Below are 17,213 nucleotides of genomic sequence, written 5' to 3' on the forward strand. Positions count from 1 at the left end.
CCCCGCCGGGAATCGAACCCGGGAACCCGGGCGTGGGGAGCGAGAACGCTACCGCACGACCACGACATGCGGGCGGCTGTCAAGTAAAACAAATAATATTAATTTTATTAGTTTTAGTCTTAGACTATATTTAAAGCGGCGATCGCAGTAAGCAGGAAATTCTACCACTGGCGATTCGTTACCGACTGACTGAGGATAGAACTTGCATTCTCAGGATTACAAATGGTAGAAGAATAGGTATGAAATATTCAAACATGGAGTTGGTAATGAAATTATCGTACATTAATGTATACTCATGGTAGCCTAAAACTTTAATTCCCACATTTCAGAATTAAAAAATGCGATAGTGATGGTAACATTTTGCCGTAATGCGTTTAAATAAAACCCCTAACGAGTGTTGAACATCGAAGTGGAATTACGAAATTTGCTCTGATACAACGCACTGTAATAGTATTCTAACCTGCATCTCTCCTTCTGAGGGTAGAGCCCCTGAGAGATACTAGCAGGTGGGAATTGCGATGCATGCTGTCATTCGTTCCTGATGATATTATTCGGTTGACATTGCCCACGCAGGACAAGGTTCGGTGTTCGAGTTTTGGTCCGGCACACAGTTTTGATCGCTCATGAAGTCACAGCGGTATACGCTCTGATGCACAGAGAAACATCAATTCTAATACAGTATGATATTGTTTTCTGGTGATGTGGACCAAGACAAAACAGTTTATAGCTGCCAGTATATACCCTTACAAACCACTATCAACGACGAAATGTGGAAGACAAGAAAATGTGTAGTAATGTATGAAGATCAGTGATAGTCTCCATGCTACAATCCGTATAAAATAATGAACAATATTCATGTATAAAAAATAACTGGAATGTTTTAACATTAAAACAACACGTCTTATTGCAAAATTTAATGTGTAAATCATGTAATGAGACAGCTTTTGTATTAATATTTGATAGAACAGAATTCTACCAAAATTTTGGTTTCAACTTCCGTCAGGATAGCTATATGTCAGAGATACTGGCATCTCGTAAAATCTCATGTAGCTGGATTGGATTTTACATAACAAGAACTTGAAACCTATGTAATTTGTCTTTTCGGTAACGTCATTTGTACACCGCAAAACTGAAATGTATATTTACCAGAGACGCGCATTGTACTCAAAAACGTCTCAGTAGCCTAAAATTATCACATAACTTCTGCAAGGCAAATAGTTGATGTGGAACAGAATGTTTAAAATAATTAGACAGACAGCTAAGGCTAACAGCTCTATGAAATAAGTTACAACAGGTAAGTATAATGCAATTTCAGGCTTTCCTGAAGAGAGAGCGACAGACTTTACGCGTAAATGTAAGTCGAAATTTTTGATTGTAAACCTGTGGCATAAGAACCTAAAGAAATTATTCACATGAAGGACCAACGGAAGTGCTAACCGTGCGTTCGAAAGCAGCTACTTGTTCCACTGTCAGAGGAATTATGTTCTGAAATGCAGTATACAGTCACTAAATTCCTGTCTAACAATGACGATTTCAGGATCCAAACGGTTAACGATTCTGCTATTTTTTTGTTTTGTTAAACGCAAAAGAGAACATGTTATTAATAAGGAATAGTTATTGACTTCAGTTCAATAAAACTGTTTTTAAACGCCATCATTGCCTACTGAGGTAAGTAAAATTGGCGTTTCTCTTATGACTGTCAAACATTATTTTATTTCTTACTTACTGCAAATACAATTTTGAGTTCGTAAAGATGTACAAGTGCATAAATACAACAGGTATCCCAGACATCGGGCTCTGTTTTTCCCGTGCGCATATTTACATTTGGTCTCTCTGAGTGAATATAAGTAATACTCTAAACTGTAATCGCAATAAGTAAGAATTAAAATATAACTGGACAAGCACAAGTGGAAACGACGATGCTAAGTAGTTACGTGAAGGCTGTGCACTCATCCAACACCAGACTCAAAAAGTTTGTTTGCACAGATTAACCTGAAAGAATGAAACTTGCGTGGATAAGCATCAGACTTCCTGACAAGTTAAAGCTGATTGCCTGACCTCAACAAGAACATGAAATTCTTGGAGGCATAGTCGGTATACATATTTTTTTGTTTCATATGCGTTTCGCTTCTTTTTATTTATAAACCATCTTCAGTGGTCTGTGATAGATATTTCTTTACGAATTTTATAATTGCTTTATGTAATGATTCCAGATAAATTGCTTTGTTGCAGTTTTGGTTGTTCTCTTGTTGTTAAGTAAAAAACAACATTTTGGACTACAAGTTTCATGATGTTAAAATCCTATTTGGTGATACTGCTGACACTGTATTATGTATGTAAAACAAAAACTTATTACGGGCCTCTGAAGGTGCTTCATAAATAAAAAGAAGCGAAATGCATGTAGCACAAAACAAACAACTTTCACTTAGTTGCATAGACGGACCACATTTCTAAGAATATAGAGTCAACAAAGGAAAGACAGAAAACTTCAATAATTATTTTCATAAAAATCAATTTTTAATATACCACGTTTTAAAATCGCACTAAAGAGTATAAAATAATTTATCGTAGCCCCATACAGATTTCTAAGAGCATACAGATTATTCTGATTATCTGGGTTTTGAATTTTTAACAGCAGTGGAAATACTTGTCAGATTTAAAACGAAAAACGTCTGGATCATACAGTAGATAATAGTAACGGGTGAACTATTCAAGCATCAGCTGTGTGTTCCATGCACTCCACGTTTGTCGTTTTAAATCTTAGAAGCCTTTTTATGGCTCTGACAATAAACAACCACAAATTTTCAGGACTACCTGTATGGAGATAGGAATCTGTGTAGGGCTAGAAGTAATTATTTTATACTGTTAGTCCGATTTAAAAACGTGCTGTGCTAAAAATAGATATTTTATTTAAATAATTATTTTATGCTTTTTGGTCTTCCGTAAGTGAAATTTTTCAGTCGAATTGAACACATTTTCATGGGATTAAAGCAGAGTCAGACGGTAAATTTCAGGTTTATGTCAGTTCATGTTAACCTGAGACAACCAGCATAGTACTTCGTCCTGCGTATGTCTTTCGAAAAGACCGTGAAGGTAAAAATATGAGAGGCCCGTGCTCACACGGAGGCTTCCATCGATCGCTCTCCCGCCAACCTCTCGCTACTGGAAGAGGAAAAGGGGGAAATGACAGTGGTACAAAAAGTACCCTCCGCCATACATCAGGCAAGAAAGTGAGTTCATATTGTATCGCCATCCAGTTCTGAGCTATGCTGAAAGTTCGACGTCAGCAGCCCATTGGAAAATTAGTTTAAAATCAGTTGCAAAATTTGTACTGAACAAACAGAGACACAAGAAAGCGGCCTGGAGCAAAAAAATAATGAGAACCCGAAAGTTTGCAAGGTTTCGGGTTCGAGCAGCGAAATGACCGAAGGGCTTAATTCATAAGCTGGTTAAAAATCGAAAGATTGGTTCTGAAGGAGTATAACTCACTCAGATGCCGAACGTTGTCATTCATTCCCGAACGTCGTCTGTCGTCGGTGCGCTCGGTGTCAAGTGATCGCCCAAGAGATCAGGAGATATCGATTCTTTTTCCCGAAGAGGTAGCGTGTGTCACCGAAACATAACGCCCGCGGCGGCACCTCGGGAGCAGGTAGGCGCGGCGAGGTTTGGCGTGCGCTCGCTAGTCGGGACAGCGTCTGTTGTGGGTGGCGGCGGTGGCGGCAGCGGCAGGTGCGTTCGCGCAGGTCGGGGCGTGCAGTCGCGGAGTCGGCGGCTGCGGCTGTCGAACTGACCACGGAGAACCGGCCCGCGGACCGCCGACCGAGCACCGAGCGCCCCCCACTCCACCCGCCTGCGGAACCGGGAAACTGCACGGCCCCGCACCGCCTAGCCCTCCTCAAGGACAAGCCGCGCAGCTGCCGCCCTCCGCTGGTCGCGGATGCACCGCGCCGCAGCTTGTGCAATTTCCTCTACCTACAATGGGGTAACCCGACCAGTACCACCATTTGGCTTCTTGGCAGCGAAAATACTCGTCTGAAAGTGTGAGGACTATGTCTTTTTAGAGATCCGATCGGTAGCGAAATTAAAAAATGAAAACCCGACATAGCTTTGTACACTTGTGTTCCGCAGTGTCTGTAGTATGTCCGTCGATCACGTCACATCGCAATATACAGGGTGATCAAAAAGTCAGTATAAATTCGAAAACTTAATAAACCATTTCTAGGGATGCTGAAAGGCAACATCCGACGCCAATGCCTCACCATAACTCCGGACATGCTTTACAGTGCTGTTCACAACATTATTCCTCGAGTATGGTTATTGTTGAGGAATGATGGTGGACATATTTAGCATTTCCTGTAAAGAACACCATCTTTGCTTTGTCCTACTTTGTTAGGCTAATTATTGCTACTCTAATCAGATGAAGCGCCATCTGTCGGACATTTTTGAACTTTTGTATTTTTTTGGTTCTAATAAAACCCCATGTCATTCCAAGTATGTGTGTCAATTTGTACCTCTCTATCTACATTATTCCGTGATTTATTCAGTTTTCAGTTTTCAAATTTATACCGACTTATTGAACACGTGATATATATATATATATATATATATATATATATATATATATATATATATATATATATATATATAAACCGAAATAAGTGGTACAACTAAAACATTCGTATTTCTTTACGTACTGCACGAATATGTAATAAATAATGGGGGTTCCTATTTTTAAAAAAACCGCAGTTGATATCCGTTTGACCTATGGCAGAGGCCGGCCAGGGTGCCCGAGCGGTTCTAGGGGCTACAGTCTGGAATCGCGCGACCACTACTGTCGCAGGTTCGAATCCTGCCTCAGGCATGGATGTCTGTGATGTCCTTAGGTTAGTTAGGTTTAAGTAGTTCTGAGTTCTAGGGGACTGATGACCTCAGAAGTTAAGTCCCATAGTGCTCAGAGCCGTTTGAACCATTTGAACCTATGGCAGCGGTATCTAGTGGGGGGGGGGGGGGGCAACCATAGCGCCATGTGGTTTCCCCCTTCAATCTAGACGAGTTCCGTTCTTTGTAGTTTTTTCGTTTGATGCTTATTTCGTGAGATATTTGGCCCGATCACTATCAATGGACCACCCTGTATATATTACTATTTGTACAATAAAAAATAAAAATGCCTCGCAATGTTCAGGATGTATCAATATGTACGAATCAATTTGCTGTGTGAATGTAAAATAACACGTTCTACAGCATTCATGTATCGTTCAAAATGATCCATGGAACCGAAACTAACCAACAACATTGTATACTGATTGCATTATGGCTCTGAGTCTGCCAAAAGGTTTCCTTACGACCAGCGTCAAAATCTAGTAGTTTCGTTATGGGCGCCAGAGGAAAACATTTCAGACACACCGTCGCTCGAAATCAACACGTAAAGGTCTCAAGAAGTAGCATAAATGGCGATGATGAAGCCACACGTTCCCTTGGGGCGTTGATTCCCACACATTTCTCAGTCGCAAACAACATCTACATCTACATCTACATTTATACTCCGCAAGCCACCCAAAGGTGTGTGGCGGAGGGCATTTTACGTGCCACTGTCATTACCTCCCTTTCCTGTTCCAGTCGCGTATGGTTCGCGGGAAGAACGACTGTCTGAAAGCCTCCGTGCGCGCTCTAATCTCTCTAATTTTACATTCGTGATCTCCTCGGGAGGTATAAGTAGGGGCAAGCAATATATTCGATACCTCATCCAGAAACGCACCCTCTCGAAACCTGGCGAGCAAGCTACACCGCGATGCAGAGCGCCTCTCTTGCAGAGTCTGCCACTTGAGTTTATTAAACATCTCCGTAACGCTATCACGGTTACCAAATAACCCTGTGACGAAACGCGCCGCTCTTCTTTGGATCTTCTCTATCTCCTCCGTCAGACCGATCTGGTACGGATCCCACACTGATGTGCAAAAAAAATGGTTCAAATGGCTCTGAGCACTATGGGACTTAACATCTATGGTCATCAGTCCCCTAGAACTTAGAACTACTTAAACCTAACTAACCTAAGGACAGCACACAACACCCAGCCATCACGATGCAGAGAAAATCCCTGACCCCGCCGGGAATCGAACCCGGGAACCCGGGAGTGGGAAGCGAGAACGCTACCGCACGACCACGAGATGCGGGCCACTGATGAGCAATACTCAAGTATAGGGCAGTAATCAAATTTTGCTACTGCTGACAGCCCCTGGAAAATTCAACCCTTTTCTAAGGACATCGCAAGACTGGAGCGACATGGAACGTGATCTCACCCCTTGGGGTGCAGCGTGACTCCGAACGTTGTTTTATGTACAGGGTAAAACGACCATGGACCGTTCAAAACGATTCGCCGAAATTCGGACGCGATACGATGCGGAATAGTAGTTGATGCTTTTTCACACCTCTTTTTCCGTGTCCTCCTTTGGCGTGTGCGTGGGCAGACGCGACATTGAAACGCACATGAATGCACATGAGTGAAACGACATAGGATCCCTCTAAGAGTCAGCAGTTCGGCAGCGCCATCAATGTGGCGTGCACACCTTTGTTGGGCACTTTCAAAATGTCTCTGTATAGAGACACCCACCCACCAGTCAGTTCCTGTCGGACTGCCAGGCAACTCTTCGACAACCCTCTGTTTGGTATGTGGCCAGCAGGCGCTAGTGTGAAGAGGGTTGACAGTCCCTTTCTTTTAGTAGCACTCACATACACGTCTTCACAACTACGAGGTATCCTGTCATTTCGAGCTTTTTCCCCACAGTTTGCGAGCATCATTGGCCAACTTTAGGTGTTCCTGTATCTCCCTGTTGGATTTGTAGATTACAGAGACATTCCTTTCCGTCATCATTTTTCATGTGCTGTCAGTCACTCCGTAAAATGTAAGCTGTCTCGACCGAAAATGTCACAGTTAACAAAATATTCCAGGTTATTAAGCCGCGGTAGGGTGGATTTTCCATCACAACCCAACGTTTCGTCCTCAGCTGCGAAGGAAATTTTCAATGTAGATCGTAGCTTCTATGAATGTCCGATTCACACCCTAGCTCATTACTGACTACAGCAAAATTCCGTTTACGCGTTGGCACGACGTCACATTTTTGATAGGATTCAGGTACTGGCAGCCACAAGCCACAAGCGGATACCATGAAAGGCTATACAGAGAGGCCACAGTGATTGTTAAACAGCGCATAAAATTTCAGTAAAAATAATGACGACGTAAAACTGAATGCCATCTGGGTCCCGGTGCTACAGAAGATATGTACGAGTCTTCCACCACGTGATGACAGATAGCAGCAATGGACGATGGTAAACAACAGCAGATCATAGTCATGACGTCACACCGCCCTGTCCGCCCCGATAGCTGATTGGTCAGCGTGACGGATTGCAGTCTTACGGGCCCGGGTTCGATTCCCGTCTGGGTCGGGGATTTTCCCCGCTCAGGGACTGGGTGTTGTGCTGTCTTCATCATCATTTCATCCCCATCCGGCGCCCCGGTCGCCCAATGTGTCGTCGAATGTAATAAGACCTGCACCAAGGCGGCCGGACCTGCCCCGCAAGGGGCCTCCCGGCCAATGACGCCAAACGCTGATTTCCATTTCCATGCCGCCCTGTGGGAGCACAAGTAAACGGAATATTGCTGTAGTCAGCAGCGAGCCAGGGTGTGAAACGGACATTCAAAGAAGCTACGAGCCCCCTTGAAAAGTCTTATGCAGTGGGGACAAAATATTAGGTTTTAATGAAAAATCAATCTGACCACGACTTAAGAGCCCAGAATATTTTGTTAACTGTGGTCAGTAACTCCTTCAGGAATGGCAGGAAAGCCTTGGATTTTGCAGACGCGTTTTTTATCACAATGATCTTTTCGTGCCTGACTTAACTATCTTTTTATCTCACGGGGAAATATCCATTCTTCAGCAACGGATAGAAGAGATATTTCTGTTCTGTGTCCAGCAACTCCAGTTCATAGTTGTTTCTCGTTCTATCAGCAAACGTTTTTATACCAACTCGCTTTTTTTTCTGGTTGGTGGTCTGATTCCCAGTATAGTTAACGGTCCATGTGCGTTGGCTTTCCTTACACGATGGGGCTCAAGCTACCATCTTCTTTCTTGAAAACTAACACATAAAAAATATAGTCTCCCGTCTACCGAAGATACATTTTGAAACGTCCCCTCAGAAAAATTTATGAATGACTCTGCTGATAAACCTCTTACATTATTTGATTTTCAAACAGCTGACCAAAATTGAACGTACTCAGACATTACTCTCTTTACTTATTCTGATCAACACTAAACCGACACACAATATTTTTAGCGCAACGCAATCTGACTTTCAACAATCCCTACAAAAGAATGGCCCTGACTAACGATAACCAATAACTTTCATGAATCGCTTACCTCACAAAAATCTTAGTTACTCGAACTGCTACAATACAGCGAGCGCCAATACTGCCATCTAAATAAAAGATTCTAACTACTGAAGGCACTAACTACTGATAGGCATAGTCAGCAAATAAAAGATTTTGATAGAGAACAAACAATGTATTTACCTTAATATTATTCAAAAGTCATAATATATGTTCACATCATAATATATGTTCACATCCAACTGCCCAACACTACAATAGCGACTATTCCAACAATGCCAACCAGCCACAGACAGCACACAGCACAGCCAGTGATTTTCATACAGAGCTCTAGGTGACGTTATTAACATAAAAACCTAAACAGCCTACTTACAATTTCACTAAGGAGGAGAAGCATCTGAGGCCAAATGGGAACCAGAGGCTGAAGAAGACGTGCACTCGTCTTCTAATACATGTGGTAACAATAGCGGAAGGTAGCAAATGCCAAGGGACAATTGTAATCGAGTTTTCAAAACATGTGGCGTCACATTTTTGTATGGGAAGAGGAAAAAACAGAACTTTATTTCCGTCAGTAGCAAGCTCTGGTGTACATTGTACCTGCGGAAAAATTACAACCGCTTTTGAAAATCTCCTTCAAAAAATGGTTCAAATGGCTCTGAGCACTATGGGACTTAACATCTGTGGTCATCAGTCCCCTAGAACTTAGAACTACTTAAACCTAACTAACCTAAGGACATCACACACATCCATGCCCGAGGCAGGATTCGAACATGCGACCGTAGCAGTCGCGCGGTTCCGGACTGAGCGACTAGAACCGCGAGACCACCGCGGCCGGCGAAAATCTCCTTCACAGACAGGGATGAAATATTGAGTTTCTACTAGGAATTCATCCGACCACCACGTAATAGCTCAGAATATTTTAATAAATGTGACTTTACGGCTTTGAAGGTTACCATTTTTTTAAAAAAATTCTGAAGTTACTAATATTATCGATCAGTGCACTAACACAAGGGGGCTGGTTTTTTTTTTTTGGGGGGGGGGGGAAGGAGTGGGCGGGAGTCCTATAAATCGCTAAATTGACACTAGAATGAAACTCAAAAACTCCTTCCAGCTGCTTCCCTACATAGTCACCGCTCTGACTTTGATGTTTTTCGTAGTATGGTACCAACTTTCCAATACCCTCGTCACAGAAGGCAGCCACCGTGGTTTCCACCAATTCTCCACGCTGGCGCTGGTCTGTACCGAAAAGCTGCGCTCGTAGACAGGATTCATATGAGCAAAGGCTTACCTGATGAGTGATCGAACATTTTCCATCGAAAACGATGCAGGAGCATCCTTGTTAGAGCTGCAGTCTGTGGTTGAAGATTGTCATGGATAATGGCAATGCCTGATGATAACATTCCTCTGCGATTGTTCTAAGTTGCCCTTCATATACCATTTTCTCGAATCTTCTGATCGAATGGCTGAACAAGATCAGCTGTTGGCCCAATCATTTCTCTTCCTGAACGCTTGCATCACGAACATCTGTGCGCCCTGCTTCAGAGTTCCTCACAGTTGCTGTACTTTGCTGTCACACATGACTGTCATGTTATGTAGGCTGCATAGCTGTAACTAAAATTTTAGATCACTGACCCCGTATTATACAATGTCTCACAGACACAAAGTAAACTTTGAAAACAAATTCAGAAAGTTGCTCCTTGATAACTTCTTACATTCAGTAGAAGAGTTTATACACTACTGGCCATTAAAATTGCTGCACCACGAAGATGACTTGCTACAGATGCGAAATTTAACCGACAGGAAGAAGATGCTGTGATATGCAAATGAGTAGCTTTTCAGAGCATTCACACAAGGTTGGCGCCGGTGGCGACACCTACAACGTGCTGAAATGAGGAAACTTTCTAACCGATTTCTCATACACAAGCAGCAGTTGACCGGCGTTGCCTTGCTGAAACGTTGTTGTGATGCCTCGTGTAAGGAGGAGAAATGTGTACCATTACGTTTCCGACTTTGATTAAGGTTGGATTGTAGTCTATCACGATGGCGGTTTATCGTATCGCGACATTGCTGCTATCGTTGGTCGAGATCAAATGACTGTTAACAGAATAAGTGGCCGTGCGGTTCTAGGCGCTACAGTCTGGAACCGCGAGACCCCTACGGTCGCAGGTTCGAATCCTGCCTCGGACATGGATGTGTGTGATGTCCTTAGGTTAGTTAGATTTAAGTAGTTCTAAGTTCTAGGGGAGTTATGACCTCAGAAGTTGAGTCCCATAGTGCTCAAAGCCATTTGTTAACAGAATATGTAATCGGTGGGTTCAGGTGGGTAATACGGAACGCCGTTCTGGATCCAACGGCCTCGAATCGCGAGGAGTCGAGATGACAGGCATCTTATCCGAATGGCTGTTACGGATAGTGCAGCCACGTCTCGATCCCTGAGTCAACAGGTGGGGACGTTTGCAAGACAACAACCATCTGCACGAACAGTTCGACGACGTTTGCAGCAGGATGGACTATCAGCTCGGAGACCATGGCTGCAGTTACCCTTGACGCTGCATCACGGACATGAACGCCTGCGATGGTGTACTCAACGACGAACCTAGGTGCACGATTGGCAAAACGTCATTTTTTCGGATGAATCCAGGTTCTGTTTACAGCATCATGATAGTCGCATCCGTGTTTGCCGACATCGCGGTGAACGCACATTGGAAGAGTGTATTCGTCATCGCCATACTGGCGTATCAGACGGCGTGATGGTATGGGGTGCCATTGGTTACACGTCTCGGTCACCTCTTGTTCGCATTGACGGCACTTTGAACAGTGGACGTTACATTTCAGATGTGTTACGACCCGTGGCTCTGCCCTTCATTCGATCCCTGCGAAACCCTACATTTCAGCAGGATAATGCACGACCGCATGTTGCAGGCCCTGTATGGGCCTCTCTGCATACAGAAAATGTTCGACTGCTGCCCTGGCCAGCACATTCTCCAGATCTCTCACCAATTGAAAACGTCTGGTCGATGGTAGCCGAGCAACTGGCTCGTCAAAATACGCCACTCACTACTCTTGATGAACTGTGGTATCGTGTTGAAGCTGCATGGGCAGCTGTACCTGTACACGCCAACCAAGCTCTGTTTGACTCAACGCCCAGGCGTGTTAAGGCCGTTATTACGGCCAGAGGTGGTTGTTCTGGGTATTGATTTCTCAGGATCTATCCACCCAAATTGCGTGAAAATGTAATTACATGTCAGTTCTAGTACAATATATTTGTCCAATGAATACCTGTTTATTATTTGCTTTTCTTCTTGGTGTAGCAATTTTAATGGCCAGCAGTGTATATTGTAATGTTTAGTAGTTGATAGTTAGGAATTACTAATTCACACACACACACACACACACACACACACACACACACACACACACACACACACACACATATATATATATATATATATATATATATATATATATATATATATATATATATATGGAATGTAAGGAGTCGTCAAGGAGAAAATTTCTCAGTTTGTTTTGAAAGTTTACTTTGTTGTATGTGAGACATTGTATATCACATGGTAATTGATCAGAAATTTTAGTTACAGCTTTGTATACCCCCTTTTGTGCTGAAGACAATTTTAATGTGGAGAAATGACTGCCATTTTTCCTTCTGGTATTGTAATTATGTACATGATTGTTCCTTTTGAACTGCAGTGGATTATTTATGACAAACTTCACAAGGAAATAGATATATCCTGAAGCAGCAGTTAGTGCTGAACTCCTGAAACAGATATGTACAGGATGATTGTGGGTGAGCACCACATGTAATTTTTAGAGCAAGTTTTTGAGCAACAAAGACTTAAAGATGAGTTACCCCAAAACTTTATTCCTCATGAAATTATGGAGTGACAGTATGCATAATACGTCAACTTACTGATTTGTCTCTCCATAAGAGTTTCAGTGATTCTAAGCGCAAATGTGGCTGAACTAAGTTATTTTAAGAGTTCCAAAATATACTTTTCCATTTAAACTGTCATCGATATGGACACCTAAAATTTTTTAATTATTTCCTCACCAAATTTACCCTTATCATTGGTGTAGTACAACTAGATGTGCAGACCTAAATATATTGTTTGTTTTTAAAATGGTGAGAATTTGCTGGCACAAGCTGGCGCCAGCACTTCAGCTGGCAATGAGGCTGCGAGAAGATCGATAGTAGGCACCAGAGTAAGCGACCCTATCAGGAGAGGGGCCAAAGATAAACATGCAAGAATCGCGCCGCCAGTGTCCTCTTCATCGCCAGTATTTAGATGGCCGCCATGGACCGGAGAGCCAGTCCGTCATCCAGTGATTCAACGGGTCAAGTCATCAGTTGCAGCCGAGTGGGAGTCACAGTCACAGTTAGCTAAGCCTCTAGCTCAGAGTCAGTCAGTACATGACGACCAGAGTAGTATACATAGCAGGACTTCCACTTCGCCAACAGTGAGGCTAATGTGGACTATTACAGAAGAGCTATCTTAAGTTACATAACTTATTGTTCTTATGAATAAAGAACCCTGTTAATACGAGTACATGTGCGCAGTTTGTGTTATAGAGAAGAATACTGGCCACCAAACAACGTCCTTTCCTTGGTTTCCATGGTACAACTCTACAGGGACAACGAGAAGACACAAAAGAGCCAATCGCAGAAAACCGGTCAATGATACTTTTAAGAACTTTGTTTACCATTTCTTCTGTTTCTGTGTGCATGCTTGGATTGATTACAATACTAGAGTCATCTGCAAAAAGAACTAGTGCTGTTTGTCATGTGTTAGATGGAGATCGTTTACATATATGAGGTACAATAATGGACCCAAAATTGAGCCTTAGGGAATCCCGTACATGATATCCTCCTCGTCAGAATTATATCCCAGTACTATATCGGTTTATTTACTAAGTAAAACTTTCTGCGTTCTTTTGGTTAGATATAACATAAACCAATGGTTGGCTATGCCATCAATACCATAAAACTTCAGTTTATCTGGGAGAAATCTTTCATTCACACAGTCAAGTACTTTACATAGAAAATATAATGCTTGTAAAATCTGGTGAGTGAACATGTAGATGGCATTCTCAGTAGAGCAACTCTTCTGAAACCGAAATTGTGATTTACTGGGGATGTTATTGTTGTTAAGGTGAGATACTATTCTATCATACATCACTTTCTCGAAAATTTTGGAAAATGATGTCGGCAGTGAAACAGGTCGATATTTATTGACATGTATCTTATCTTTCTTAAAGAGGGTTTTAGCAAAGGTATATTACAGTCTCTCTGGAAAAATGCGTTGAGTGAATGATTCATTATATACTTCAAATAAGACTCGATTTATTATATGGAAACAAATATTTAGTACTATACTGGACACAAAAACGAGATAGCTTTTATTTTTGAGGGAATATTTAATTTTCTTAATTTCAGAAGGAAAGTTGATCACACATTCCTATGATTGAATTTTTGTGATAGTTACTTCTTCGCCATACTGCCGCCATTTTTCACTTTAATTTTTGTCCTTAGGCTTTCTACTGTATTTAAGAACTGATTATTAAGTGCATTTGTTACCTGTGACACACCATTTTAGCCTATCCATTCAGTACATTAGTATTGTCACCCTGTACTTTGGCTGGTTTTCCTGTCTCTCGTTTCAATACGTTCCGTATTGTCTTAAGTCTGTTGTCGGTATTACTGATTTCTGACATTGTGTGCAAATCCCTTGATATTTGATAACTTTTCTTTGCAATTTTAAGTAGATTTTGTAGTACACATCCTTTACAAGATACCTCAATCCCTCTAGTGATCCATGAATTTTTACAGAGTTATTTAATGTCCTATGCAGAAAGCTATTTTTAACTAATGCTATGAATTTATCATGGAATAGATTAAATTATAAATATCATCCAAGGTCATGCCTTGTGAACTATTATTAAAATCATTTGTCCTGGAGTCATTAATTATTTTAAATGATTTGCGCTGAGGAGTACCTGTACTGCAAGTTACTAAGTTATTTATCCTAATTAATTGTGCATCATGGTCAGAGAAAGTATTTGTTGCTAAGTTAAAAGTTACTTTGTTGGTCTGAACTTCACCAGGGAAAACATTACCAATCAGGATCCTGCTGTCACTCGTGTTGGTGACTGAGAACAAAATGTAGGATCTAAATAAGGTTTCCAGGCCATTTTTCCAATCAGAATTCTTTAGAAAATCTACACTGAAGTCACCACAGACTATTGACTGTTTGGTGCGCTCTGACAGATTGCACTCTAAGGAATCCAGATTCCTCGTAGCATTTTAAAATTTACCAGTGGGGACCTATGTACAGTTATAATATAAAGTGACTATTTCTCTGTATTAATTCACAAGTACACATTTCTGTGTGCTGACAACTACAAAATATACTTGTCTCAGTGTTTTTGAACTTGTGTTGTGTCTTAATATATACAACAATTCCTCCTTTTTCCATATTAGTTCTGCATGGGTAAGCTACTAGAGTGCACTATTCTATTTGTAAGTTACAAACACACCTACGACTCGTCCTCTAATATTGCTCAAATGCCGGACTCATAGTAGGACCAACGGCGGTTATTATGCATAGAAATAAGAGCAGCGCGAATGGACACACGTTTGTTTCCCCCATGGGAGAGCGTCACGAAGATGCTGAAAAATCTGCTCGGGGCGAGGCTTAAAGATAGACACCAACTATCCTACCTAGTGCCTGGCAGAGGGTTCAATGAACCACCTTCATGCTGTCACTCTACCGTTCCACTCTCGAATGGCACGCGGGAAAAACGAGCACTTAAATTTTTCCGTGCGAGCCCTGATTTCTCTTATTTTATCGTGATGATCATTTCTCCCTATGTAGGCGGGTGCCAACAGAATGTTTTCGCAATCGGGGGAGAAAACGGGTGATTGAAATTTCATGAGAAGATCCCGTCGCATCGAAAAACGTCTTTGTTTTAATGATTGCGACTCCAATTCACGTATCATGTCTGTGACACAATCTCCCCTATTTCGCGATATATCAAAACGAGCTGCCCTTCTTTGTACTTTTTCGATGTCATCCGTCAGCCCCACCTGATGCGGATCCCACACCGTACAGCAGTACTCCATAATAGGGCGGACAAGCGTAGTGTAAGCAGTCACTTTGGTAGACCTGTTGCACCTTCTAAGTGTTCTGCCAATGAATCGCAGTCTTTGGTTTGCTCTACCTACAATATTATCTCTGTGATCGTTCCAATTTAAGTTATTTGTAATTGTAATCTCTAAGTATTTAGTTGAATTTACAGCCTTCAGATTTGTGTGACTTATCGCGTAATCGAAATTTAACTGATTTCTTTTTGTATTCATGTGAATAACTTCGCATTTTCTTTATTCAGGGTCAATTGCCATTTTTTGCACCATGCAGATACCTTATCTAAATCATTTTGCAAGTCGTTTTGATTATCTGATGACTTTTCAAGACGGTAAATGACAGCCTCATCTGCAAACAATCTAAGACGGCTACTCAGATTGTCTCCTATGTCGTTAATATAGATCAGGAACTATAGAGGGCCTATAACACTTCCTTGGGGAACGTCGGATATTACTTCTGTTTTACTCGATGACTTTCAGTCTATTACTACGAACTGTGACCTTTCTGACGGGAAATGGAGGGGGTGGGGGGATGGGCGAGAGGGTCATCTTTCCTGTTCTCTTTCGTTAAAGTCATTACCCCTGCAACAGATACGATGCAAAGTCTTTTTTATTTTGATTACAAAGGACGTCAAAATTTGGAATCACCAAACACATTACCAAACTTAGTAAGTTGTAGGAAACCTGTTGGCAACCAAAACAGTTTCCAGTCGTCTCGGAATGGCCCCGTATGGTTTTAAAGGGCTTGTTACAGCATTATTCCTGCAAAACGGTGGCATGTTAAATCAACTATGATGGAGATGGATAGCGATCTCGCACCCTGCTCTCCAAAGCGTACTGCAAAGTTTCAAAGTTTCAATAATATGGTCATCTGGTGACTGTGGTGGACAGGGGAGATCCAACAATTCGTCCTCGTGCTCACAAAACCAGACCTGGACGATACGAGCAGTATGGACAGAGGCCGCGTCGTCTTCGAACACAGCATCACTATAGGGGAATAAACATTGTGCCATGGCATGGACCTCATCAGCCAAAACGGTCACATAATTTTTGGCAATAATGCGACGTCGCAGATTAACCGCGGAACCCGCGGAATAACACCGTATGGTTGCGCAAATCATCATTTTTAGTGGAGTGTGCACTTGGTTGTCAAGACTTGGAAGTACACACTCCACAAAAAATTCACGGAACCCAGGTGCTGATGGCTTCCGTTATGCGTGCATCGTTGTGTCTGATGTTCTATACATGGAGTGCTTAGGGACCTGAAAATGGTATTAATGAGATGCCGAAACTGGTCTTGTGAATAAAATAACAATTTCTATAAAAATACGGCTGTGTGGTGACTTTTTACGGTAATCTCTGACCGGCCGCTATCACGTATCCATGGTGGATCAATAGAGAATGGTGTTTGTGACTTTCCATTGTAGATCATAAAAAAATGGTTCAAATGGTTCTGACCACTATGGGACTTAACTGCTGAGGTCACCAGTCCCCTAGAACTTAGAACTACTTAAACCTAACTAAGCTAAGGACATCACACACATCCATGCCCGAGGCAGGATTCGAACCTGCAACCGTAGCGGTCGCGCGGTTCCAGACTGAAGCGCCTAGAACCACTCGACCACATCGGACGGCCAACAAAGCGAGATCGATTTTACACAGTCGTTGTCTACG

At 42.1% G+C, this 17,213-nt stretch overlaps 1 protein-coding gene across 1 annotated transcript in view; it reads right to left on the reverse strand.

The window, feature by feature from the left end:
• LOC126412386 (polyamine-transporting ATPase 13A3-like) overlaps nt 1-3,773 on the reverse strand; it is a 419,382-nt gene extending 415,609 nt beyond the window's left edge. Inside the window, exon 1 of the mRNA XM_050081962.1 lies at nt 3,490-3,773. Coding sequence (XP_049937919.1) covers nt 3,490-3,514 — 25 coding nt within the window. The 5' untranslated portion in view covers nt 3,515-3,773. The remainder of the gene's footprint in view (nt 1-3,489) is intronic.
• Nucleotides 3,774-17,213: the final 13,440 nt, after the last annotated feature.

The sequence above is a fragment of the Schistocerca serialis genome, chromosome 7 (assembly GCF_023864345.2).
Source record: "Schistocerca serialis cubense isolate TAMUIC-IGC-003099 chromosome 7, iqSchSeri2.2, whole genome shotgun sequence".
Taxonomy (NCBI): domain Eukaryota; kingdom Metazoa; phylum Arthropoda; class Insecta; order Orthoptera; family Acrididae; genus Schistocerca; species Schistocerca serialis.